Raw genomic sequence first — 26,548 nt, 5'->3', positions numbered from 1 at the left:
CTAAATACTTCAGAAAGGTCATCCAATCTTGTATCCTTGATGGATTTAATATTAACTCATAGATATATCTGTCTAAAAGTATTATGGAAATAGTACACAACTGAAGGTAATGCAGTTTTGTACTATATTTAACATTTCTATTAGGAATAAAATGATCATGTTACAATTTTAAAGATCTTGGGTTTACTTAAAGAATTCACTAACTATTACATAATTCTATTAGTTTCTTTAAACTTTAAATTCAATCTGAACATAATATTTTAATGTGTCAAAAGTAGCTAATATATTCAGTTCAATGCTTGACAGGGTTAAAGATGTGAACAACATCAGAAGCAATGCATATCTGAAGTAGGGGTGGGGGTGCTACGATGAGCTTTACTGAACAAAAATATCTCAGGTAAATCACACTTAAAAACTGATACCAGTTGCCTTGAAGGAATGGGTTTGTATCACAACCAGCATTAATATGTCAAATAAATTTGAAAAGGACATTTTCTTATTCCCAGAGCCCAAACTTCACATAAAACAGAAGAAAATATGTACAGAAATCCTCAGACTACTAAAGTCCCCCTTTCCCAAAAAACATAAAACCTCTGACCCCCAAGCACCTAAAAGGCTATAATTTACATTAACTACAGTTTGACTTTTCACATAACAGCAAGAAGGATCTTACAAACCCTCAGTAAATCTTCAATTAATATTTAGAGAACAACAGATATGCAAACAGGTTTTATGTGTAAGCTACCTTAGATGACTGTAATAAAATTATGAGCAAAGATAACGGCATTTCAACAGATTGCTTTAATGTTAAACCTCACAATGAAGGATACCTGCTTAAGAAAATAATGCACTTTAGTGTAATGAAAAGTTTAATATATACAAATAATATTGAAAAAAATTCCTAGTGATTGGCTAGCTGGTAATATGCTACTCAAAAATTGCCTTTCAAACCTGAAGGACCTAGATTGCTTTATTATTTATTTATACTATCAAAGAAGAGTATTTTGCCATGAAATGAATAATGGACAAAGAGATAGGCCATTGACCTGTATACAATTTAAAAATATTGACTAAAAAAATAGTTAAAAGTAAAAATTTTTATTTTAAAAGTAAGGAAAAAGCTAAACTGGTTATAGCTGAGATTTTAATTGTTATACTTCGTGAATGAGGGGGAGTTAAGCGCTTGAAACATTTTATGTTATTTTCACTTAAGAGTATGAAAAAAAGTGTGAGACTACATCTGGCTATGTTGTTATAATTCAGAGGAAATCATTATCAAGTCACACCCCTTGTGGCAATAAAATATAACAAAGCAAAAAAAAGCAAACCAAACAGAATTCCTCAGCCAACACAAACTATTCTTAGGGGTTGCCATGATGTTTCTGATTAATGGTAACATGTTCTACAAGTCCAAATAAAACATCAGAAATAAAATATTTTTTTCACTGAATAAGAAAGCTGTTGTGTGATCTTAGTAAAACTCTGACAGGAATTTGTAAAACTCATTCATAATTTAATCAAATGTCTTTTTTTTTTTTTTTTTTTACCCCCTTGGTATAAAAGTTTACAGATGAGTTTCATATTCCATCACAGTTACATGGTCTAGTGCATTTCAGAGTATTTGGACATTATCAAAGCTGTCCTTTCCCAATGGAAACGTTTAAGAAAACGTTAAGCACTTCTCAAGTGACATGATGTGGAATTACACTGTTTGCTCTTACCTCTTTTAAGTACACATGTATTATTCAACAAAGCAAAACTATTTTACAGTGTCTATTAACAAAAAGTTCTCTATCAGATAGAGGAAACTACAGTATCCTGAAGCTATTTCCCCAAGAGCTAGTTTAGTAGACAGACCTTTGGGCCCATCTTATTTTTCCTTCTTTTTTTTTTTTTTCGGTAAGGTAACTTTCCATTATGCACATACTATACCATCATCATTCATTGGGTGGGGATTAGCTGGGAAGTAGCTGTATATTTTTAGTGAGATCACTGATGGCAATGGATCTCTGGATCGTGCTGCTGCTTACGGTTAAATCATATCTAATGTGAAATTCCGAATTACATCCAGAGCTCCAGTATCAAAGCCACACATATCCAACATGCCTCTATCATCTGGGTCTGCAATGGTAAAACCATTTGATGTCATTCCACAAACAATCAGTTTAGCTGGAATATCCATTTTCTGTAGAAAAAGACCAAAATACATATTAAGAACATGTATGTAAGGAAACACAAAATACCTCCAAAATTAAATCACTTTAACATTTCTCTACCAGAGCTTTTTAATTACAAAGTCATTTTTTTTGGGGGGAGGGTCAATCTTTTAAGGCTAGAATATGGGAGTTTTAGAAGAATGGACAATAAAATTGTATTAGAATCTGCCTGAAATTTCTACTTCTCTCATCAATTACTTTACTTGTTCTATCGGCTGCAGCATACATTATTGAGCAGCCTAGGCACTTTGTACTTACGAAACCTGTCAGGGTATTAAGGGTGCCAGATATTTTTATCAACATATCAAATGCTGGGGCAGTGTGTATGAGTATATATAAATATAAGGAAATATCTCTCTGGGATGATCAACTTTTGGCTGATGACTGATATGTGCGATATATACATGTTCCATGTAAGAACTTGTCCTCTACAGCTACATGTAAGATTAAAATAATTGAGTTTTTGAGAAAAACCTACAATCGCTGAATGTATACACGTGAGAAACTACAATGAACTCTTTAAATAATACATCTAACGTAATTGTTAAAACAAATGTAAGAGGTAAGGGCTATAACTTACTATGATGTAGATCAGTAATAATTTGCTCAGGTCCACACAGAGTAAGAGAAAGACTCGGGACTCATAACCAAACAGTCTTTACATTCTATCCTGGTTGGGCAGTGCCTCATGGCTGTAATCTCAGTGCTTTGGGAGGCCAGGATTTCAAGTTACAGTAAGCTATGATAGCACCATTGCACTCCAGTGATGGAGACCCCATTTCTTAAAAAAAAAAAAAAAAAAAAAATCTATTCCCTCACCTGTAGCTTTCAAACTTAAGCCTGCATCAGAATGCTCCAGAGGGCTTGTTAAAACACAGTCCCAATGTCAGAGTTTCTGATTCAGCAGATCTTTGTTGGGCCTCAGGAATTTGCATTTCTATTAAGGTTGCAGGTGAGGCTAAGACTGCTGGTAGGGAAACCACACTTTGAGAACCACTACTCTTCATCAACAAGTTCTATTTCTACTTCTAGTCATACCAGCCATATTTTAAGTGCTCAAAAGTCCCATGTGACTAGTGGCAACACATATTGGAGAGTGACGATTCATGCCATTTCAGAAAGCTCAATGGGAGGATACTGATTAGAACACAGAGCATAGATTATAGCTTTAATTTTATGTAATCCTTTTGCAAAACTCACTAATAATACTTTCAAATTTTCAAGGAGCACACTGAATTATTAAAAAAAACTTACAGCTAAGGTAAAACAAATATTCTGATCATTACCAAAAATACTGTTTGCAAAGGATATTCTTAGTAATGTTTAACAATGGAAACTGGTTAAATTATATATGTGTAACCAATACTTTTTCTTATTTTAAGTACTGCTGAGTCTATAACGGACATCGGCTCCTATATGACACAGAACTACTTGTAGTAACATTTTTTGAAAAACTTAAGTGAATAAGAATCAAGAATGGCCAGGTGTGGTGGCTGTAATCCCAGCACTTTGGGAAGCCGAGGCTGGAGAATCACTTGAGCCTAGGAGTTTGAGACCAGCCTGGGCAACATGGTGAAACCCCATCCCCACAAAAAATTAGGTGGGCGTGGTGGCACACTCCTGTAGTCCCAGCTACTTGGGAGGCTGTGGTCGGACAATCACTTAAGCTTGGGAGGTTGAGGTTGCAGTGAGCTATGACTGAGCCACTGCACTCCAGCCTGGGCAATAGAATGAGGTCCTGTCTCAAAAAAAAAAAAAAAAAAAAAAATCAAGTATTAAAATATTATTTGGGTGAGAAACCATATTAGAATTTGTTTTACCTTTCGATACTCCCTCAGAGCAACAGCAGGATGGACACCTCCAGCAAAGGTCTCATTATCAGTGAATACAATGAAGACATCAGCAGGTGTGTTTGTCTTCTGAGCCCAGATCATTGGAAGAGAGCAATCAGTTCCACCTGCTGGGATCTAATTCAGAACAAAAGCATGAATAAGTAAATAAATCCTTAAAAATACTAGTTTTTACAGTATCATTTTGTTTAGCACCAATATATACAGCCTTTCCAAAGCCTGCATATATATTTTCGGTTTTTGTACTTGTCATGAGAAATTTAAGACAAAAAAATTTTTGTTCTCACAGATTAATACCATACATGACATCAATATAAAATCATTCTACATGTTATGTAAACTTAACTAAGTAAACTTAAAAAGCACAGTTTCTTACCTGACTCATAGCCATTAAAACCTGTTGTAAGGTCATATCTGTAGTCACTGGACATGGTACCATTTCATCGGAAAAAGCAACTACGTAAGAATCTTTTTCTGTTCTTGTGACAACCTGAAAAATTCAATGGCAGTAATTTTCAGCAAATTTTGGGGGAAATAACAATATTTTGAATTTTATCCAACTTCATGTTTAAAAGAAACACTGATGTTTATTTCTTAACTTTTTATTAGTGTTTTAGAACTATACAGTAACAGTAGTACAGCTTTCAAAGTACTTTCACAAAAAAACTGGCTGTCATGACTATCCTTTGAAGCAAATACAGTAAATATTCTTCTCATTTTATTAGGTAAGAAATAAAGCCCCAGTAAAGAAGCTAAAAAGTTTGCCTATTATTCATCTGTTTGTTATTCACTGACAGTCAAGATAGAACTAGAGTCTCCTAGACACTCCTATTAGTTCCCAGATCTTTTAAGTTTCATATCATTAAATAATTTAAGCATTATTTTAAAAATAAGTTTAAAAAATTTTTACGTCTTTTTTTCATTTTATCTAAGCATTATCTACTTCCTAAAAAATCCATTAATATTTAATCTTTTGTTGTAAAAATTAAAATTTCTATTCTGCTTGTTCTCTAGACATACTTTTTCAACACACTTAACACTTTGGCTTTACACCATTATCTTTAAATATAAAATAAAAAATGTGACAAGCTGAAAGGACAGAAAAAAGTGAAAACGTAATTCTTAATCATTATTTAACTTATAGTTTTGTTCTACAGTAAACATGTTTTTAGAGTGGCAAAATTGTCTTAGGTGTTCTCACCATGCACATTGCTGCAGCAACTGTACTAGCGTTGAGTATACTACCCAAAACTCTTTGGTTCATAGAAGCACTGACATCAACAGCTAGTAAGAAACGTTTTCCAGTTGGTTCAACTGTCTACAGAGAAAACAAAACAATCATCAAAAGCATAATAGAAATTATGAGTAGATTAAATTTCTAAATCATATTTACTTATCATCTTACATTAAAAAGACTATAATAAAAGGCCTTCAGATTTTTGATATACCAATTGACAACTATTTAAAAATGCTCATCTGGCATAGCAGCTATGATTGAAAATTAAAAAATAAATAAAAATGCTTAGCTTTTACAGGCAAAACAAACGAAGTAAGAACCTATTCAATAATTTTAGTTAAATAAGTTACCATCCTATTTTTAAAATCTTTCCTCATTGAAGTAAAATCAGAGGTTTTTAGTAAGAAATTTTTATTGTGATAAAATGTAACATAAATTTGACCTTTTTAACCATTTTTAGATGTATAATTCAGTGGCATTAAGCACATTCACAATGTTGTATAACTATCACCTCTATCAATTTCTAGAACTTTTTCATCATCCCAAATAGAACTTGTACCAATGAGGTAATAACCCCCCCGTGCCATGTCTCTCCCTAGCCCCTGACAACTTCTTCCACATTCTGTCTCTATAAATTTGCCTACTATAGATACCTCATATAATGCAATCATATAATACTTGTCCTTGTTTGTCTGGCTTATTTTACTTAGTGTAATCTTTTCAAGATTTATCCATGGTGTAGCATGTATCAAATGTATTTCTTTTCTAAGGCTGAATAATATTCCATTATATATACCACATTTTGCTTATCCATCTGCTGATGAACATTTGGGTTGTTCATCAAAATCAGCTGTATTTCTATATACTAGCAATGAACAAAAAAGAAAATTAAGAAAACATTTGTTCATAATAGCATCAAAAATAAAAGACAAGAATACATTTAACTATTGGCTATTGTGAATAATGCTACCGTGAATATTGGTAAACAAATATCTGTTTAATACCTGTTTTTAATTCTTTTGGGTATATACCTAGAAATGGAATTGCTGGATGGTATGGTAATTCTACGTTTAACCTTTTGAGAACTGCCAAATTGTTTTCCACAGGGGCTACACCATTTTACATTCCCACCATACACTAAGGTTCCAATTTCTCCACATCTTCCCCAGTTCTTGTTTTCTGCTTTTTTGATATTAGCTATCCAACTAGATGTGAAGTGGTATCACACTGTCATCTTGATTTGCATTTCTCTGATTATTAATAATGTTGAGTATTTTTCATGGTGTTTTTTTTTTTTTTTTTTGAGACGGAGTTTCGCTCGTTGCCCAGGCTGGAGTGCAATGGCACAATCTCAGCTCAATGCAACCTCTGCCTCCTGGGTTCAAGAGATTCTCCTGTCTCAACCTCATGGGTAGCTGGGATTACAGGTGCCCGCCACCATATCCAGCTAATTTTTTGTATTTTTTTTTTTTTTTTTTTTTGTAGAGATGGGGTGTCACCATGTTGGCCAGGCTGGTCTCGAACTCCTGACCTCAGGTGATCAACCCATCTTGGCCTCCCAAAGTGCTGGGATTATAGGGCACCTGGCTCTTTTCATGTTCTTATTACTCATTTGTATATCATTAGAAAAATGTCTATTCAAGTACTTTGCCCATTTTTAAACTAGGTTGTTTGTACTTTTGCTGAACTTGTAGTTTTCAGTATTCTGGATATTAGGTACTTATCGGATATATGGTCTGCAAATATTTTCTCCCATTTTGTAGATTATCTTTTAGCTTTCTTGATAGTATCCTTTAATACACAAAATTTTTAAGTTTGATGAAGTTCAATTTATTTTTTCTTCTGCTGCCTGTGTTTTTGGTGTTTTCTAGTTTTAGCTCTTAAATTTAGGTCACTGATCCACTTTGAACTAATTCTTGTATTTGGTGTAAGATAACGGTCCAACTTCATTCTTTTGTATGTGAATATGCAGTTTTCCCAACACCATTTGTTGAAGATTGTCCTTTCCCCAGTGAATCATCTTGACATCCTCATCAAAAGTCAACTGACATCCTGGTGCAGTGGCTCACGCCTGTAATCCTAGCAGTTTGGGAGGCCAAGGTGGGTGGATCACTTGAGGCAAGGAGTTCAAGACGAGCCTGGCTAACAGTGAAACCCTGTCCCTACTAAAAATGGAATAAATTAGCTGAGTGTGATGGTGCATGCCTGTAATCCCAACTACTTGGGAGGCTGAGGCATGAGAATCACTTGAACCCAGGAGGCGGAGGTTGCAGTGAGCTGATATTGCACCACCGCACTTCAAACTGGGTGGCACAGTGAGACTCTGTCTCAAAACAAAACAAAAAAAAACAGTCAACTGAACATATACGCAAAGTTTTAACTCTGGACTCTATTTCATTGGTCTATATGTTTATTCTTTTGCCAGTGCCACACTGTTTCGATTACTGCAGGTTTGTGGTAACTGAAAGAGTTACTGAAGAGTCCTCCAGACTTTGTTCTTTTTTTAAAGATTGTTTTGGCTATTTGGGGTCACTTGAAATTTCTTATGAATTTTAGAATGGGTTTTTCTATTTCTGTAAAACATGCCATTGGGATTTTGAAAGGGATTGCATTAAATCTGTAGATTGGCTGCTTTGGATATATTGTCATCTTAACAATATTAAGTCTTCCAATCTGCAAACACAGATGTGTTTCTATTTATTCATGACTTAATTTCTTTTAGCAGTGTTTTGTAGTTCTCACTGTGTAAGTCTTGCAGCTTCTTAAATTTACTCTTGTCTTTTATTTTTTGATGATATTGTAAATGGAAATGTGTTCTTAATTTCTTTTTTTGGATTGTTCATTGCTAGTATATAGAAATACAACTGATTTTTTATGTGTTGGTTTTATACCCTGTAACTTTGTTGAATTCATTTTTTAACTTTAGAGTTTTTGGTGGATTCTTTAGCATTTTCTAAATATGAGATCATGGCATCTGAGGATAATTTTACTTCTTTATTTCCAGCTGAGATGTCTTTCATTATTTCATTTTCTTGCCTTATTACTAGAACTTCCAATACTATGTGGAATTAAAGTGGAAAAACTGGGCATCCTTGTCTTTTTCTTGATTTTAGGGGAAAACATTACAATCACTCACCATTATGACATTAGCTATGGGGTTTAAACATTTTTGTTTTTTAAATCTCTGGCCTTTATCATGTTGAGGGAGTTAATTTCAGGTTTATATAGTGGTTTTCTTTTTATCACGAAGGAATGTTGAAATTTGTGAAATGCTTTTTCTGCATCAATAAGATGATCATGTGGTTTTTATCACTTCATTCTACTAATGTGATGTATTACATTGATTGGCTGTCATATGTTGCACTATCCTTGTATGCCACGGATAAATATCACTTGGTTATGGTGTGTAATCCTGTTATTTTGCTGCTGAATTTGGTTGCTAGTATTTTGTTATACAGCAAGACGTTTTAGCTTGTCTTTGATGTGAGATTTCCATTACTAAAAACCTCATTTTTTATCAAGACTGATGAGATGTATCTACCAATTAATGGGGAAAACAGAGGACCAAGTCAAAGGACCTGATCGGAAGGCAAATTTCTAAAGTTAGTGACACGGGTTGGATTTGTGTCTCCACACAAATCTTATGTTCACTGTAATCCCCAGTGTTGAAGGTGAGACCTGGGGGGAGGTGATTGGATCATGGGGGCAGTCTAATAGCTTAGTACCATATCCCCCTTCTGCCATGATTGTTGATATGGTTTGGCTGTGTCCCCACCCAAATATCATCTTGAATTGTAGTTCCTATAATCCCTACGTGTTCAAGGGTGGGATCAGGTAGAGATAATTGAATCATAGGGGTGATTTCCCCTATACTGTTCTTGTGATAGTGAATGAGTTCAGACGAGATCTGAAGGAGCTTCCCCCACTTTTGCTCATCACTTCTTCCTGCCGCCATGTGAAGAAGGACGTGTTTGCTTCCCCTTCTGCCATGATTTTAAGTTTCCCAAGGCATCCTCAGAAGCAAGGCAGTAGCCACTGTGCTTCCTGTACAACCTGTGGAATCATGAGCCAATTAAACCTCTCGTTTATAAACTACTCAGTCTCAGGTACTTCTTTATAGCACTGCAAGAACAAACTAATACAGTTAGTAATTTAAAAGCTACCAAAATGATCTTAGAATAATTAGTTGCTACCCAAAGGTAAAGAGAAATACTTTACTCATAAACTTACATGATATTAATTATATACCCACCTCATATGAACTAAAGAAAAACAAATGAATACCTAATTTAAAAATGATTAAACTATTAATACTACCTTTAAAATGTATTATTACAAAAGATATTAAGTCTTGAGTCATTTGTTTTAAAACAAAAATCATATCACTACCTTAAATGTTTTATAAAAAGCAACATCCAATGCTTTCAAAATTTCTTCATCAGGGCGCCACTTCAGTTTTCCTCTCAGCCCATGACCTGTCTTGTAAGTTTCTAATGCGATCAAAATATGAAATGGATGTATACGAGCCTAGAAACAAAACAAAGTATAAGGAAAATTTTAGCAAAAAATAGTGATTATGTATACTCCTTAGATTTTTGTGTTATTGTAGCTAATAACTACATTTCATACAGCAAAGAGAAAAATGAAAATGTATTAAACTTACACTTAAGAGCCATAATGCAATTTGGTATAATGAACATCTCAAAATACCTTAAAAATGCACTGACTGCATTTCTAAAATTTAGGAGCCACTTTTTCAGTTAGTAGTAGCTAACAAAGAACACTGATAATGCTTACCTTTTTTAATAGTTTTTCATTACACAGTTTTTCACATACTAAAGATACTTCTGAATTTCCTGGTTCAAGTACTGAATTAGCAGTCATCTTTCCTAGATTCCTTAGTAACGCAGTAAGAGGCATTTCTTGTAACAAAGCCTTCCATACCTATTGCAATAACATAAGTAGCAATACCAGGAATTAAGGGAAAATAAATCAGTATAACACACCTATATCAATAAATATTCATAATATAGTCTCAGGCTGTCATTTGGGGTTCAGAGTACTTTCAGAATGAAAATGTCTAAGTCAAAGGCTTATCAAATAAGCTAAGCTTTTTTTTTTACTAGAAAAAGGAAGTGAAGTATATTTTGTGAAGGAAATGCGTAGATGATTTTTTTTTTAATTAGCAAGGCAGTAGATTTTCTGGAGTGAAACTAACACAAATGCCACCTACATCATGTTGAACATCATGGTAGGTGTTTTAAATAGACATTAATTTCAAGATACATTTTAAATAATTTTTCTTTTTAGAAGTATAAATATATAGCTACCCCAAGTTTATCCTTTTAGCCCCTACAGTAAATTACTCATGTTTAATCACATGCTGTAACATATAATTCACTCACCTCTTTCGACTTTAAGTGATTTGTTAAAAGATGTTCTCTAACTAATCTATGTTCTTCTATTAGATGAATGACTTCTAGCTCATCTCTTGTGCGCTTCACTTTCTCTACAGCCTCCAGATACTTTAATAATTTTTCAGTCTCCACAGAGAGTGCTTTTTCTTTATACAATTCATGAACTTCTTTCCAGCCTTTTGTAATATATTTGGTCACAATTGCAAGTCCTTTAACAAGATAAAGAATTGAAAAAGCATGCAGGATTACCAAGTAAAAAAATAGAACATGTTTCCTCAAAATGCATTATATGAACAACACACAAGAGTTAATGCCCTTACACTGGGATGCTGCTTTCCATGATATAACAATTAAGCAAATGGGGTGAATTAATTTTCTTGTTCAGTTATTACTATTTAAATATGAGACTTTGGAGTAAAAAAATCTGTATCCTGAGTAGTTTTATTACAGAGGCTTTTCTTTCTTTTCAAAGACACCAGCATTAGAAAGTTTCAGGTCCATAATCTCAGAACAACTCACAAGAGTACAGATATCTCTCAATTAATATTGTATTATATTGTATTATCTTATATTAATTATATTCATTTGTCTCTCTTTGCTGTTGAATAAAATATGTATATTTACAAACAGCAGAAATAAATAGAAGTGGACAGGTAGGTAGGTTCTTTTACACTGTGTTTTAATAGCTGAGAAGTATTACTGGTCCAAAGAAAAAAAAAAAAGAAGAAGAAAACAGTAACTTGTTGATTCCCTCCATAATTTCTTCCAATAGAAGAAAGAGAAAAGAGCCTTGGATCGGGAGTGAGAAAATCTGGGTTCTAGGTTCTAGCCTATACTCTGCCAATAAATGGTGGTCTTTCTAGGTCTTAGTTTCACCACTTCTATAACACAGCAGGGATTGGATTACAACATTAAAATGTCTATGAGGGAAGGGCAAATAAAATAAAGAAATAAAACCACCACGGTGAGGCCGGGCGCCATGGCTCACACCTGTAATCCTAGTACTTTGGGAGGTCAAGGTGTGTGAATCACCTGAGGTCAGGGGTTCGAGAACAGACTGCCCAACATGGCGAAACTCTGTCTCTACTAAAATTAAAAAATTAGCTGGGTGTGGTGGCGCATGCCTGTAATACCAGCTACTCAGGAGGCTGAGGCAGGAGAATCACTTGAACCCAGGAGGCAGAGGTTGCAGTGCGCCAAGATCATGCCACTGTACTTCAGCCCGGGCAACAGAGTAAGACTCTGTCTCAAAAAACACAAAAAAACAAAACACCACCACGGTGATGTAATAGACAGTTGTGAGGGTGTGGTGACTGAACAAGTGGTGTAGCCATGTATCGACTTCGTGCTGCCAAAATAAAAAAAAATTACTTTCAAGAGAAGCCAGAATACGAGTTTTTATGTCTTCTGATTTTTAAAGATGATGACAAAGAATTCATTTTTACCCTAAAATATTGTATAGGCCATATGAAACACATCTCTATGCCAATTGAGCCTATTATGTTATTTTTGAATTCTAAATAACTTGATCAAAAGTTAACACTAACATGCAGGAACTTCTCAAGTATTGTGACTCTTGCTATCTTCCAGATTTTGGTACAAAATCATCTTAAATGAGTAAATGTTTCATGTGAGTATATCTTCTATTTTGTTTTTCCAATGAAAATAAAAATTCCTTAAAGCAGCTTTATCCTACCCAGTTCTGTAATTGTGCTGGCCACACAGTGGGTGCACAATAAAAATACCATACCTGATTACTTGAATCACATTTTGACTTGTTTTATCGGTTATAAATACACATTACAGTTAAGATATTAAAATACTATTAATTCTGTTGCTTACAGTTTTTCCAAATTTTTAAACTTCAAAATGCTAGGGATTCTTCATGTCCAATGTGATATTACTATTACTAACATGGTTTCAATTATGAGTTCTGCCCTCAACAGTTTCAAATTAAAGAATCCTATGTGTGGAAGTAAGTTTAGGGAACATGTACTAATTCCTCATTATATAGACCAAAAAAACAAAGCACAGAATAATTATTTTCACAAGTTCAGAAACTGGTCCAATCAGACTAGTAATGGGCGGTCTTTCTCTTAGTCTATAGTACTTGCTCCACACTTCCAAGACACATCTCAACAAACAAATAAATAAAGCTGGATGCCTAAGTCCTTCTTACGTTGGATCAAATATTTGGATAAAAAATTTAAATATAAAAAATAATGTTTCTTAACCATGAAAATGTTAGGAAAAAACCACAGAGAAGTATTTTAGGTTGGAAAAGGCCCTTCTAATCCTAACACAAAACATAAACCTATGAAGACACTGATAAGTTTGACTACATTAAAATTCCAAACTTTAGTGTGCCAGAAATGTCCCCCAACCAAAAAAAAAAAAAAAGACAAAGGAAAAAAAAGAAGAAAAAATGCATGCACTGTACATAATAATCAACTCCTGTAATATGAACCCCAAGTTCTTAGAACAGTGTCTATCCATAGTAGGTGCTCAATAAATATTTGCTGAGGGCCAGGCACGGTGGTTCATGCCTGTAATCCCAGCACTTTGGGAGGCCAAGGCAGGCGGATCAACTGAGGTCAGGAGTTTGAGACCAGCATTACCAACATGGTGAAATCCTGTCTCTACTAAAAATACAAAATGTATATAATAAATATTTTTATATATAAAAATACAAAATATATATATACCTATATATAGGTATATATACACATACATATATATACCTATATATACACACACATGTATACATATATTATATATAGGTGTGTATATATAAATATATGTGTGTGTGTGTATATATATAAAAATAAGCACATGAAAAGATGAGCTTCTGCCCAAAAATGTAAATTCAAAGAATCTTTCATGATTCTACTGAAATAGATTAAAAAATAATGACAACAGTCAGTGTTCAAATGTGGGTACACTGATCCTTCACATACTGTTTGTGGATTTAACCATTATGAAAGTGTGTACTCTATGCAAGAGTTTGCACTGTAGTATTTTTGTAACAGTATCAAAAAACCAGAAACAACTGTTGTCAATAACAGTATAAAAAAACCAGAAAAAATTCTTGTCAATAAGAGACTAGCTAATAAATTACAGTCATACAATGGTATACATGCAACTATTTCAACTGACCTAAAAAAAAACAGCAATAGCAATAGCAATAATATACTTTTTACTGAAACATAGAAGGCATATAACAAAATTTAGTGAAACACAGTAATACATGTTTAGGAAAAATCTGGAGTAAATTACAACATATCATATACAGCAAGAGTCCTCAACTCCAAGGCCATACACAGATACCAGTCCATGGCCTGTTAGGAACTGGGTCGCACAGCAGGAGGTGAGCGGCAGGCAAGTGAGCCCCACCTCCTGTCAGATAGGTAGCTGGGCATTAGTCTCATAGGAGCGCGAACCCTACTGTGATCTGTGCATGTGAGGAATCTAGGTTGCGCTCTCCTTATGAGAATCTAATGCCTGATGATCTGAGGTGGAACAGTTTCATTCTGAAACCACCCTGCCCTCCCCACTGTCTGGAAAAACTGTCTTCCACAAAACCAGTCCCTAATGCCAAAAAGGTTGGGGACTGCTGATATGCAGTTATTTCTTTTGAAGAGTACGACTGCGTCATATTTTTCCGTATTATTCAACTATTTTAAAACATGTAATCTAATAAAATCAAAATAAAATGCTTATACATATAAATACTTGCAATTTATTGTTCACATTTCATTTGAAAAATTCCACTTATAATTAAAATAAGTTAGGAATTACTGAAGAGATTCTGTACATAAAGATATGTGTGGAAGGGAGAAAGAACCAAAGTATACTTCTACTATATGTTAGGTGCTGGGACATTTAGTCTCAATAATTGTAAGCTTATTCTCCTTACCCTCCTTTTTAGATGAAGGTACAGAAACTCAGCTTGTTACTTGGCTTAAGGCCACAGAACTGAAACGTGAACCCACCCTTCTAAGTGGCTGTCTTTTCAAGTTTCACTTCTGGTGCAAAAAAAAAAAAATGTCAAATTTTGTACATGTTGATTTTTGTGGAACTTCACACTTCAAATTACTCCTGCCCAAGAGTTTTTCTTATTTCTTTCCTTAAAAGGACTAGTAATTATTATGGAGTCAACTAACTTTTCAAAAGTCTCTTTCCATAGATACAGAAACACTGCCCCAAGTTATCAGGTCCCCTGACTGACTGCCTGAAAACAATTAACTTCCTGAATTGTTAAGTTCAGCACTGTATAAGGTATATCCCTTTAGGTTCCAAGGAACACATGTCCTAGGAAGATGGGGAGGAAAAAAAAAGAATGGGCTAGAGAAGTGGGTACAGCATGGCCATCTGCCACCTACTGGCAAGGAGCTGTTTTGCTTATTGCAACTTTTTTTTTTTTTTTTTTTTTACTTTTCTACTTAGCATTTCATTGGTTACAGAGCAGTTTTCTATACATGATCTTATGGAATAGTTGTGTACAGTTTACCTAAGTTTTACAAACGATTATACTGAGACCAAATTTGAGTATCTGCTGAGTAACTGGCAAAGCTGGAACTCAAAAGCAGTTCCTTCTAATGATCGTACCCATATCCAAGGATTATTGCAACTTTCAATCTGTCCATGCTACTTACGCGTCCATAATCACTTGGGTGAGCATTCCAGTTAGGACGGTGGCACTTTAAGATTCAGATTATTAATCTATAAACCCGTCATTTGATTCTTGATTATTAATGTCTGGATTGCCTGTGGTAGGTGTGTAATCCCAGGAAGGCATTAAACATATTTGAATTAATGCATGTTTTGAGAAAGAAAGGCTATTTCTAGAAAATATTACACACTTGTCTTATGTTAAATAAAAATTTGCTATTTATTGGATATCCCTTATCCACCCTTGTTCCCAATGAAGATCTTATGCTTACCTTCACTGGAAGGTTTAAGATGTGACAATCTTAATAGATCTTTGTGAGACCAGCCATTTCTCTGTTTATATTTTGTAACTGCCAGAGCAAGGGCCATGCCACCTTTCTCGTTGTACCAGTCCGCGATAGCCTTCCGGAGGGCACGACCCCACATGCCACATTTCATGCTTTCCTTCAGATCTTTCTTAAACTGGATAAAAGTAAAGAGATGGGTAGGAATGCGGCAAACTTCAGAAACAGCTTTAAATGCTGCTTGTTTTGTGCTTATGTCGGAGCACTGGGAACAAATGGCAAGTGCAAAGAGCATAGGCTCTTGCTTTGTGGTTCTGCCTTCTTGACTAAATAACTTTATTTCTTGTATCACTTCACATCCTCTGCCATCTTCAATCAATCTAATTAAAGCTTCAGCATTTTCAAGGCCCAACTTCTGTTCTTTGATATAATAAGTCCCACCTTCAGAACCGAAACATAAGAACCGGTGCAGTCGATTCATGTCAGTGACTTGCCATACATATCCATCCTGAGAATTGGCTATCTGCTTCTCATTCAATGGCTGCATTTGGTTTACGGATTCCTCCATTTTTTTGTCTTTAGGAAACCTATCAAAAAGGCAAAATGTTATTACAACTAGATGGGCACAATAAAATTAAGAAAGGAAAACAAAATGTAGGTTTACTGAAATGTTATTAACTCTTTTAACAACATCTTTTAAGTTCGATAGTTTTTCCCTTAGTACAAAATCAATATAAATGTCCTGAAGAAAAATCAGGAAAGGCAGAAAATGAAAGAAAAAAACCATATCTGAATATTTTGAAATGACTACTGGTAATATCTTAAGTTTTTTGTTTTTGTTTTTTCGCTTTTTTCTTAAGACAGAGTCTCGCTCTGTCACCCAGGCTGGAGTGCAGTGGCCGGATCTCGGCTCACTGCAAGCTCCGCCTCCTGGGTTCACGCCATTCTCCTGCCTCAGCCTCCCGAGTAGCTGGGACTACAGGCGCCCGCCACCTCGCCTGGCTAGTTTTTTGTATTTTTTTAGTAGAGACACGGTTTCACCGTGTTAGCCAGGATGGTCTCGATCTCCTGACCTCGTGATCCGCCCGTCTCGGCCTCCCAAAGTGCTGGGATTACAGGCTTGAGCCACCGTGCCCGGCCGGTATCTTAAGTTTTTAAAATGTTTTTGTTTTATATTCCTATTTTTATAACCTAAAGAAACTGAAAGCCCTTCACAGCAAACAAACAAGATTATAGCCACAGTGGTGTGATAATCAGAAGCAACTGAGGAGTCACCTTTTTGAGATACAGTGTGCTGCTTCAGAGATTAAGCAGGCAGGTCAGTATGGCGTCTTGAGGCCCACACAGAGAATAAAAGAAGGGAGGGCAGCAACAGTAGTGGGTACTAAGAAAGATCGTACTCCTTGAAGGATTGTGTAAACATTTTTGGTTGCCGATCTAACATTCATTCTTCCCCCTTCTCTCTTCTCCTCTTGTTGGCCTCATATCCTTCAAAGGAGGCTAGGCCTTTCCCTAGCCCCAAGGGATGAATCTTTATTGCTCTAAGCCAGTGGTTCTCAAACTCAGTGTACATCAAAATTACTAGAAGTTCTAACTGAAACACAGATTGCTGGGTCAGCCCTCCCAGGCACTGCCCTGAGTTTCTTTCATAATTTAGTAGGTCTCCAGTGAGGCCTAAGCATGTATACTTATCACAAGTCTCAGGTGATGCTGCTGCTGCTGCTCGACCCAGGCCCAATAATCATGGTGCTCTCCTTGCCTCATGACTGGTATAGGGAGTTGGGCATGTGTCATGACTCTGGCCAGTACGACATGGTAAATCAGCTGAGAACACTTTTGAGGTTTTCTTCATTCTCAAAAGGGGGCTCAGGCTCTTAAAAAGAAATGTTCCCTTTTCTGCCTTCTGAAATTTTCATTTGCAAGTCATGCCTGGAGTGGTAAAAACCATCTTGAGACCTTGAGATAAGCCAGCTTAAAATGGCACACCAATATATAAAGATGGCAGAATAGAAAAAAACAGAAAGTACCTAGGTCCTTGATATTGGGTTACTTGAAACTGCCCTGCTTATACATTTCCTATTATGTCATAAATGTATCTTACTGTTTAAGCCATTTTTAGGTTTATTGTTTTATGTCATCTGTAACTACCCTCACTCTACTCCTTCCATTAGCTCTAAAACTCCTAGAACTAGCTATCTGGAAACAATATCCCTCTTTATCCTTCTAGTGGAGGACCAACAATTGTCACTTCATCATCAGTCCACCACTATTCTTAGTACAGTATCACTGTTTATGGAGGTCCTTCAATCTGTCATGTTATTTCGGTGCACTGGGCTTCTGTCCATGGCAAACAAAACAGCACAATCAACAAAAACTTCAACCAGCATTTACTGAATAGATACTATGTGTGAGACATGAAGGCAATTTCTCTGCCATTAAAGAAACTGAAAAAAAAAATTGTTCTCCTGATCGCAGGGAAATACACTCATTTGTGGAGATAGAATCACAATGCAAACTGTAATTAAGTGCTGTAGTAGAAAAGTATTATGAGTGAGCAAGGGAGTATAAAATAATACTGTCTAAATAATCCAGAAAGATTTGAGCAGAGAAGGCAAACTAAAAAACTGACAAAGTTTAGGGAAGGCGCTCCAGGAAGAGGTTTCTGAAATCCTGATCTGTCTTTATATTTTAGAAAAGAAACTGTCTAAGCATCCTGTAGAGCCATACAGACATGTTGACAGATATGGCCATAACTTAAAGAGGAACACAAGGTAATTAAGAAGTTTTGTTTTGAAGACCATCCTTACTTGAACATGTTTATATATTACGAGGAAGGCTAAGGATAAAATCTTGGTGAATATTAACAACTAAGAGCTAATGAAAGAAGGGCTTTTTAAAGAGAGACAGAAAAGGAGGTGCATAGAGTTGAAGAAAACTAATGGACCACGAGGAAGAGAACTTCAAGGAGTGAATGGTTGGTAATTTCAAATGGTCAGAGAAAAAGTAAATAAAAGGCTAGAAAATGATCATTGGATTTAGCAAGTAGGAGTGACTAGTGAGAGTAACTGCAGTAGAGTGGTACAAGAAGTAGCTTGATTACAGTGAGATCAGGAAGATATGCAGTGAGGAAACTTCACAGCTAGACTACTCTTTGTAGACACAAAAACTATGAATGAAAGTAAGAGAGAGGATGGGACTTAGAGGAAAAATCTTTTTACCTTTTTCAACGGAAAGATGCTAAGATTGAAAGATTCAATTTGGAGAGGTGAAGATACAGTAGAGAAGGGGGATAACTGAAGGAATTAGATTCCTGAAAGAAATGAGACAGAATGAGCTTAGAGCATCCAGGTTGAGACTGGCCTACTAACAGCAAAAGAGATACTTCCTTTATCTTTTAAGGGTGAAGAGTATACGTAAAGAGAGATTTGAGGGAGTGAGGGATAAGGAAATTGAAGACATTCCCCTCTGACAGGAGATGTAGAATGCCAAATGGTATGTGGAGAAATTTGGTAGAGATGGGAGGAATGAAAGACTGGGTCTCAGAGAGGGGAACACATAGTGGTGTAGGGGGATAAGTGCATGGAAGAATGGAGAACCTCACACTGTGAATGTGACTGTGACTGAGGGGTACAGTGATCTGAATTGTGTTGGGAATATTAGTGTCAATATTCCAAATAAGATTCTAGTACAAATTTGCTTATGTTAGTGGAAGCCTGGGTCTCAGGTGGTATCGGAGATGTAATGATCATATTAGTCATTAGGGACAAATTTATAGTTACTGAATACAGCACAGGCTGGAACTCCTGGTGTAGTGGATGCCTCTTCTTCTATTTATTATTATCCTCTTTTCAATTTGGCTTTTATCTCTACCTTTCGATCCAAAACACTTTAAGAAGACTAACATGCTTCACAAAGACTGATACCTTAATTGCCAATTCCAGTAGAAAATGCTATGTTTTTCTGATCTTCACATTGCATTGACTCTGCTAGTCTCTCCCTTAGCTTTCATAAAAACAGTCTCTGGTGGCACTTCAACCTGTCTACTTCTGCTTATTAGTTATATTTGTTAGATGAGTAGCACTGAAATGACATCTAATATCAGATAATTCTACTACACCTGCTTTCCTGCACCAAGGACCAACTGGTGGGATTTAAAAGGTCCCAAACCAAACCTCAAAATTCCCTTCCCCTTCAAATTCTTTTCTTTGTATTATTCATTGTGACCATATGTAGCTACATTATTGGTTCCCTTGAGAGTAGAAACCAAATCTTATCATTTTTGTCTCCTCTTTTGTATTGCTTTTATGTAATTAGTAATACATACTTAAAGCCAAATATCATTAAAGTTGACTTTCTGAATCATTTCCCAAATAATCATGCACAATTGGTTTCTCTTTCCCATAACACATTTTGAGAATAAAAGCCTCAGTATGTGTAATTCAATATATAATACAAGTCTTTAAGATAAACTCTGTAATCAGAATGATAAATGTACTATATGCAGGTAGTGAAGAATATAATCAAGAAAAAACAAAGTTTTAAAGAAAAGTAGTGAATGCTGAGTAAAAATGTCATCTAAGAACAATATTTCCATTTTTCTAATATATTTAATACTAGGTATTCAAGTACTTTTCTAGAGCAAGCAGCAAAATGAACTTCTAAATCTATAAAGGATGTCTAAGAGGTAATCTCTAAGTGTAATCCTTATAATCCCTATTAGAAGAAATCAAGTTATTTATTCACAGACTCTTCCTTTTGCATATTATGATATAAATGACAACCCTGAGGACATACCCTTTCAGTTTTTCTGCAGCAGAAAATGCTTAGCTTTTCCTATGCTTCTGTGACTGTACTTTCCAGAGTGCAACATAAAACAGTGGAACAGATAACATTATTAGCAGCCAGGACACCTTTCTACTTTATTGTATAAATTTACCAGGGTCATATTCATATTTTAAAAGACAGAAAAGAGAGTAACATGTCCCAAGCTACTCTCCTTCTTGTCACTGAGTGTGATACACAAATAAACTCAAAATTTGGCAAAGTGATATGATACTGTGGCATCTTATAAGAGAGAGTATCTGGTCTTTGTACATAATACCCAGCAGAAAGTTTCAAAAACCCTTGGTATTTCCTGAGAAACAGGAGTGTCTTTGTTACATTAATGAGGCAACATGGGCCCCTAGGTAGCTTCAGGATGGGGGCTAGTCACTAGAAAGACCAACCATATGTTTAGAGGAATAAACTGGTCAGGCCAACCTTCTAGGAAAGGAAGAGGACTTGAGATCGAGTTCAGTCACGCAGCTAATGATTTAATCAATCATGCCCATGTGACGAAACCTCATAAAAACTCTGTTCATCAATACTCAGTGGAGCATCCTTGGTGAACAAAAACTGATGTGCTGGGAAAGTGATGTGCCCACATTTCACAAGGATGGCATGGAAGTTCTGCATCCTTTCCTTGCCCTAAACCTTGCCATATGTGTCTACTTCCTGTTTGGCTGTTCCTGAGTTGTATCCCTTATAATAAAACTGTAATTGCAAGTAAAGCACTTTCAGTGAGTTATGTGACTCATTCTAGCGAATTATCAGCCTTGAGGGGATTATGGGGAGTCTTGAAATTGTAGTCCACAGGGCAGAAGTGTGAGTAGCCTGGGGACCCCATTTACAGCTGGCATCCAAATTAACGGCATTCTTAGTGGGGACCTTGTCCTTTAATTTGTGGGATCTGATGCCAACCCTGGGTAGCTAGTGTCAGAACTAAACGGAAGTGGGGGGCACCCAGCTGGTGTTACAGAATTAGTGTTGGAATGTAGACACCAAAGGCAAAAGTGACAAAATAAAAAAATAAACTGGACTTTATCAAAATGTAAAACTTGTATTTCCAAGAACACCATCAAGAAAGTGAAAAGACAATCCAAGAATAGAGAAAATATTTGCAAATCATACATACGATAAGGGACTTGTATCTAGAATATACTAAGAACACTTACAACTTAATAAAATGATAAATAACCCAAGTAAAAATAGGCAAAAGATGTGAATATTACTCCAAAGACATACAAATGGGTAAAGAATCTGAAAAGGTGTTTTTCCAAAGAAGATTATCCAATGGCCAGTAAACACATAAAAAGACGATAAACATCATTAGTTATCAGGGAAATGCAAATCAAAACCACAATAAGATACCACTTCACAACCACTAGGATGGCTATAATCAAAACAATAATAATAAGTGTTGGTGAGGATTTAGAGAAAATGAAACGCTCATATACTGCTGGTGGGAATGTAAAATAACACAGCCACTTTGGGAAACAGTCTGGCAGTTTCTCAAAAGGTTAAATATAGTTAGCATATGACCCAGGAATTCCACCACACACCTAAGAAAAAGGAATACATGTATCTATACCAAAAGTTGTACACAGATGTTTTTATCAACATTATTCATAACAGTCAAAAAGTAGAAGCAACCCAAATGTCCATCGACTGATGAAGGGATGAAAAAATATGGTACATCCACACAATGGACTATTATTAGATAATAAAAAGGGATGAAGTACTGATACATGACACAATGTAAACAAACGTTGAAAACATTATGTCAGGTGAAAGAAGTCAGTCACGAGAGGCCACATATTGTATTACAATTCCATTTATATGAATTTTCCAGAGTAGGTAAATTCATAGAAATAAAAAGTACATTAGTCTAAGGTTGACAGAGGCCACGGGGAAGGAACACTGGGAAGTGACTGCTAAAGGGTAGATTTCTTTTTGGGTGATGAAAATGTTCTGAAATTAGTGGTGATGACTGCACAACTCTGTGAATATACTAGAAACCAATGTACTGGATACTTTAAAATGGTAAACTTCATGATATGTGAATTATATTCTAAAAATCTATTATTAAAAACACAAAAACTGGCCAGGTGAAATATATTTGGAAAGTTATTTAAATAAACAAGCACTTAAATAACCCTGCTATTATCTATATCATAATGGAGAGCACCAATACAATTGATTACACGAAAATTATATTTAGCCTTACAATTTTCATATTTGACTTTTAAAAGCAATTTGAGATACACACAGACATACACAGCAACTTAATTTCTTCTTTCTCCAACTGCCATTATCTCCTGCCTCAAAGCTTAAGCTCCATTATCAGTGGTTTAGAAGGCAATTGGGCAGTGAGTGAGGTCAGAACCTGGTCATCAGTTAATCCATTCCTGGATAATCAAGTGTTGTAAATCCAGATTAACAACAAAAAAAATATAGTTAATTCTTTGGATGGGCCTGACCTATCTATCTAGTGCTCTTAAAACACACCATACAACTAATGTATTAAATCTCTATAAATTAAATTCTTGAGAAGTTAAATATTACAATGCCATAATATTAAAAGCATGGCCACATTTTTCTTTTTTGTTTTTTTGAGACGGAGTCTCACTCTGTCGCCCAGGCTGATGTGCAGTGGCGCAATCTTGGCTCACTGTAACCGCCGCCCTACAAGTTCAAGCGATTCTCCTGCCTCAGCCTCCCAATAGCTAGGATTACAGGCACCTGCCACGGTGCCCGGCTAATTTTTTGTATGTTTAGTAGAGACGGGGTTTCACCATGTTGGCCAGGCTGGTCTTGAACTCCTGACCTCGTGATCCACCTGCCTGGGCCTCCCAAAGTGCTGGGATTACAGGTGTGAGCCACCGCGCCCGGCCAAGCATGGCCACATTTTAAATTGGTTGTGGATATTTTATGCATTGTTCATTTCTCTACTTTTAAAATTTAATTTAGAATGCAAAATCAGGAAATGCTAATAACACATTATATAATAGCACTTGTTTCACAATCATCAGAACTACAGCATGTACAGTATCTTCTATCAGTACTAATATGTTATTTCCAAGGAATCCTACATTTTTCTTGAATTTACTCATCTCAACATCTTTCCAAAGTCTCTTGATAATTTGAAAATGCTGCCTTTCATCTCAAGAAGTCAAAGACATTTGCAGATTATTCCTTTTTAAATTAAGTCAAAGATTTGTCAATCTATGAGAGTGCACGACAAATGTAAAGAAACAATACTACAAAAATGGGCCCATGATAGAGGTTTGCTTACCCATGATACAGGTATTTGAATCCACTGATCAATGTGATACTATAAAAACTGATGAGGAAGGAACTGTGGCAAAAATGACAGCATGCTAGTCTGAGGGGAGCTGCCAACCGGTTGCCACGTGGTATGGAACTAGTAGTTGCCAGATCTCATTTTTCTCAAAGATCCAGAAATCTGGCTTTTTATGGAAACTCTCAGGATCAAATGTTAACATAATGAAAGACATTTTAACCCCCTCCTCTGCTTACTTCTAGATTGTGCCAAAGGCTAAATTTTCAGTTTGGTCTACAATAGGTACCATGTTAATTAAGTTGGGTATCAAATAAATTTTAGTTTTGATGCATTCTGCACAGAAAACAGTTTCAAGTTCATAGCAATATTACAGATTTAAAAAAATACCACAAACTACTTCGGGCTCTGATGCCAATCATTCTGGACTCTTGTGCCTCTTAAACCTTTCCAATTAAGTATCTCAAGGAAATACACTGAACAGAATCCCCCCACTCTCCAAGCTGAGGGCAGAGTTTTCGGAGATAAACTTCAAGAAAGTTACAAAAAAATTTTTTTTAAACCAACACTTCATACAAATTTTGGCTTCTACCCCATAACGTACTCAGGCTTCTTTTAATACAAAAGTTGCTCTGTTGCTTCCCTCATAAAATTTACCATGTTTATTTCGAGGCTTCACATAATCCGTAGCACAAGGCTCCCTAACTCCAGGGCACAGGTCACCTATTTGAGAAGGAAGGACTCAGAGTTTTATCCACTAAAACTTTTTTGTTTTTTCCTTGGAAGCCAAGGGTCTTTCTTGGAATATGCAGCTTTTAAGGAATATGCAACTTAAAGCCTTTAACAAATACACTCTTAAAAACTTCAATCTTTACAGTATTCTGGGAGAGCCTGTTGAATGAGGGCAATTTAGTAAATACTGGGTTTTAACTCATCATCCAGTTTTAGAACCATTCCAAATGTTTTTAGATTAATACACGACATTTGTTTTCAACCTAATTTTCCCTTGACGCATCGCATCCCCTTCCACCAGTCTAGCAGCCCCATGGACTGTAGGACAGACCTTTCTCCTCTCCCTCGTTATTCCCTCTATGATAAATTCGCCTTGTCTTCCCACAAAGATCCTTCTTCCAAAACCCAGATCCCGGGCGACGCCTCTCCGCGCAGAAGCCGCGGGAGGAGGAGAAAGAGGAGGAGTAAAGCAGGCCCTCTCGACGTCGGCCTGCGGGGAGCGATGCCGACAAGCAGGAGCGGTCCCGGCTTCGGAAAGGGCCCACCCTCAGGAATGGTCCGGGCAGGCCTAGCGAGGATGTCCCTACCGCGATGCTGGTTCCGTTTCCCAGGGTGGGCAGGCGCGGAAGCGAGGCGGCGAAGAGCGATAGTTTCGCGGCGTTTGCCCAGCCTCAGCCCCTGGGATGCGGGTGAGAGACATGGAGGACTGGTCAGACTTTGCGCGTCCCTGGGGCCGCTCACACAGCACAAAAGGCTCCCAGCCGGCTTCCCGCAATGTCCTCACCTGTGCCTGGCAGCCGACCCCCACCTGGACCCGCAGCGCCGCCAGGAGAAGTCCTGCGCAGCGCTGGGAAACGACAAGAGACGGCAGACCGATAGGCAGCGACAGCGACAGCAACAGCCCCACTGCCGCCGGGGAATTCCAGGTTCGGTTCCCGGGAACGAGTCCCGCCCCTCCTCTTTTGCCCCGCCTCCGCCCCATTGGGGCGAGGATCCCGGATGTTACCTCCTTTGGCTCTCTGAATCTCCGCCCTTTCTTCTCAGGCCCCAGCCCTTCCGAATCCGCTACGGGTGCTGCAAGGCCTGGGAAGAGTTTCGATGTCTCTAGGGTGGCTAGAGCGTCCTCGCGCGCTCCGTCGCGCTGCAGGTGACGGCGCCCGGAGGCTGTCGGGAAGTAGGCGGGGTGACGTGTGGTGGACGAGCTCGGCGGCGGGTTTGCTGAGATCTGTGGCTGGCGGCAGCTGGTGCGGGGGGCGGCCGAGAGCGAGAGGTGGATCGGGGCGGTGTGTGGCCGGGGCCATGACGGGCAATGCCGGGGAGTGGTGCCTCATGGAAAGCGACCCCGGGGTCTTCACCGAGCTCATTAAAGGATTCGGTGAGAACCTAGGGGACCGTCCTGGGCCTGGGGTCACGGGAGGAGGCCCAAGCTGGGCATGGAGTGGTTCCCTGCGGCCACCGCCGCCCCGCATCTGGAGAGGTGACTTCAGGAACCTGGAGTCCGGGTGGGGGAAATGTAGGTTTTCTGCTCTCGAGACAGTCGCGTTTCCACAGTAATTTGAAGAGCCACACCACGAGGGCAAGGATCGTGTCTGTCTTGTGTCTGCTATATCCTCAGGACCTGGCACCCAAATCCTGTAATTGACTTGAGGACCCTCGCTCCCCAAGCTCTTAAAGCACATACTGTCCTTTCCACTGCCCCTTCTCTGCGGCGCGCACCTTATCCCGGGCTGGTGTGGTCAAGTGCATTGCTCAGGCCATTAGTCCTGCAGGAGCCACCCTAGGGTGTGCCTTCTCAAGGGTGAGGTGTCTGCGGCCTAAGCCGCCCAGGAACTCGAGATTCTGGTTACTCAAAGCAGAACGCCCTGAATGTGTGAATAGCTCTTCGGGACGTCCACACACGCCGACTGCGTGGGCCTGAAAGGCCACTTCACTGGTTCCGCTCTCTGCTCATTTCTGTCTTCCGGTGAAGTGAGTTTTCTTGAGCTAGTGTTCTAGACTAGAGGCCACATGCTTTCCTCACAG

The 26,548-nt window shown here is 37.4% G+C and overlaps 2 protein-coding genes across 4 annotated transcripts in view; one reads left to right on the top strand and one right to left on the bottom strand.

The window, feature by feature from the left end:
* Positions 1–782: 782 nt before the first annotated feature.
* On the bottom strand, positions 783–25,664 carry TROVE2 (TROVE domain family, member 2). 2 transcript variants are annotated; one of them, XM_011995086.1, is made up of 9 exons: positions 25,311–25,664; positions 15,664–16,262; positions 10,709–10,929; positions 10,101–10,247; positions 9,693–9,830; positions 5,268–5,384; positions 4,443–4,556; positions 4,037–4,183; positions 783–2,185 (listed from the first exon to the last, which is right to left on the bottom strand). In XM_011995086.1, exons 2-9 carry the CDS (start codon positions 16,241–16,243, stop codon positions 2,033–2,035), a joined length of 1,617 nt encoding a protein of 538 aa, XP_011850476.1. In that variant the 5' UTR covers positions 16,244–16,262; positions 25,311–25,664; the 3' UTR covers positions 783–2,032. The 2 variants fall into 2 exon arrangements, with proteins under 2 accessions (XP_011850476.1, XP_011850477.1); XM_011995087.1 differs by having other exon boundaries at positions 25,317–25,472.
* The window catches only part of UCHL5 (ubiquitin carboxyl-terminal hydrolase L5), a 63,320-nt gene continuing 61,644 nt past the window's right edge, over positions 24,873–26,548 (top strand). Inside the window, exons 1-2 of one of the 2 annotated variants that reach the window (XM_011995088.1) lie at positions 24,998–25,452; positions 25,571–25,901. In XM_011995088.1, the coding sequence (XP_011850478.1) occupies positions 25,210–25,452; positions 25,571–25,901 (574 nt within the window). In that variant the 5' untranslated portion in view covers positions 24,998–25,209. Of the gene's footprint in view, positions 25,453–25,570; positions 25,902–26,548 lie in introns of both variants that reach the window. The other variant, XM_011995090.1, reaches the window with a different exon arrangement.

Source organism: Mandrillus leucophaeus, unplaced genomic scaffold (genome assembly GCF_000951045.1).
Source record: "Mandrillus leucophaeus isolate KB7577 unplaced genomic scaffold, Mleu.le_1.0 Scaffold47, whole genome shotgun sequence".
In the NCBI taxonomy this organism is placed as follows: domain Eukaryota; kingdom Metazoa; phylum Chordata; class Mammalia; order Primates; family Cercopithecidae; genus Mandrillus; species Mandrillus leucophaeus.
Note: the sequence above shows the minus strand (reverse complement) of the source record. Positions and strands in the feature narration are given on the sequence as shown.

What these genes read in the sequence shown, in the direction of transcription:
- TROVE2 (XM_011995086.1), bottom strand. Translation starts at nt 16,243, where the DNA reads ATGGAGGAATCCGTAAACCAAATGCAGCCATTGAATGAGAAGCAGATA. An exon ending in ATGAAAAACTATTAAAAAAG is followed by an intron (nt 9,831 to 10,100) that starts GTAAGCATTATC and finishes TTTTGTTTCTAG; the next exon opens with GCTCGTATACATCCATTTCA. An exon ending in CTCTGAGGGAGTATCGAAAG is followed by an intron (nt 2,186 to 4,036) that starts GTAAAACAAATT and finishes CTTTTTCTACAG; the next exon opens with AAAATGGATATTCCAGCTAA.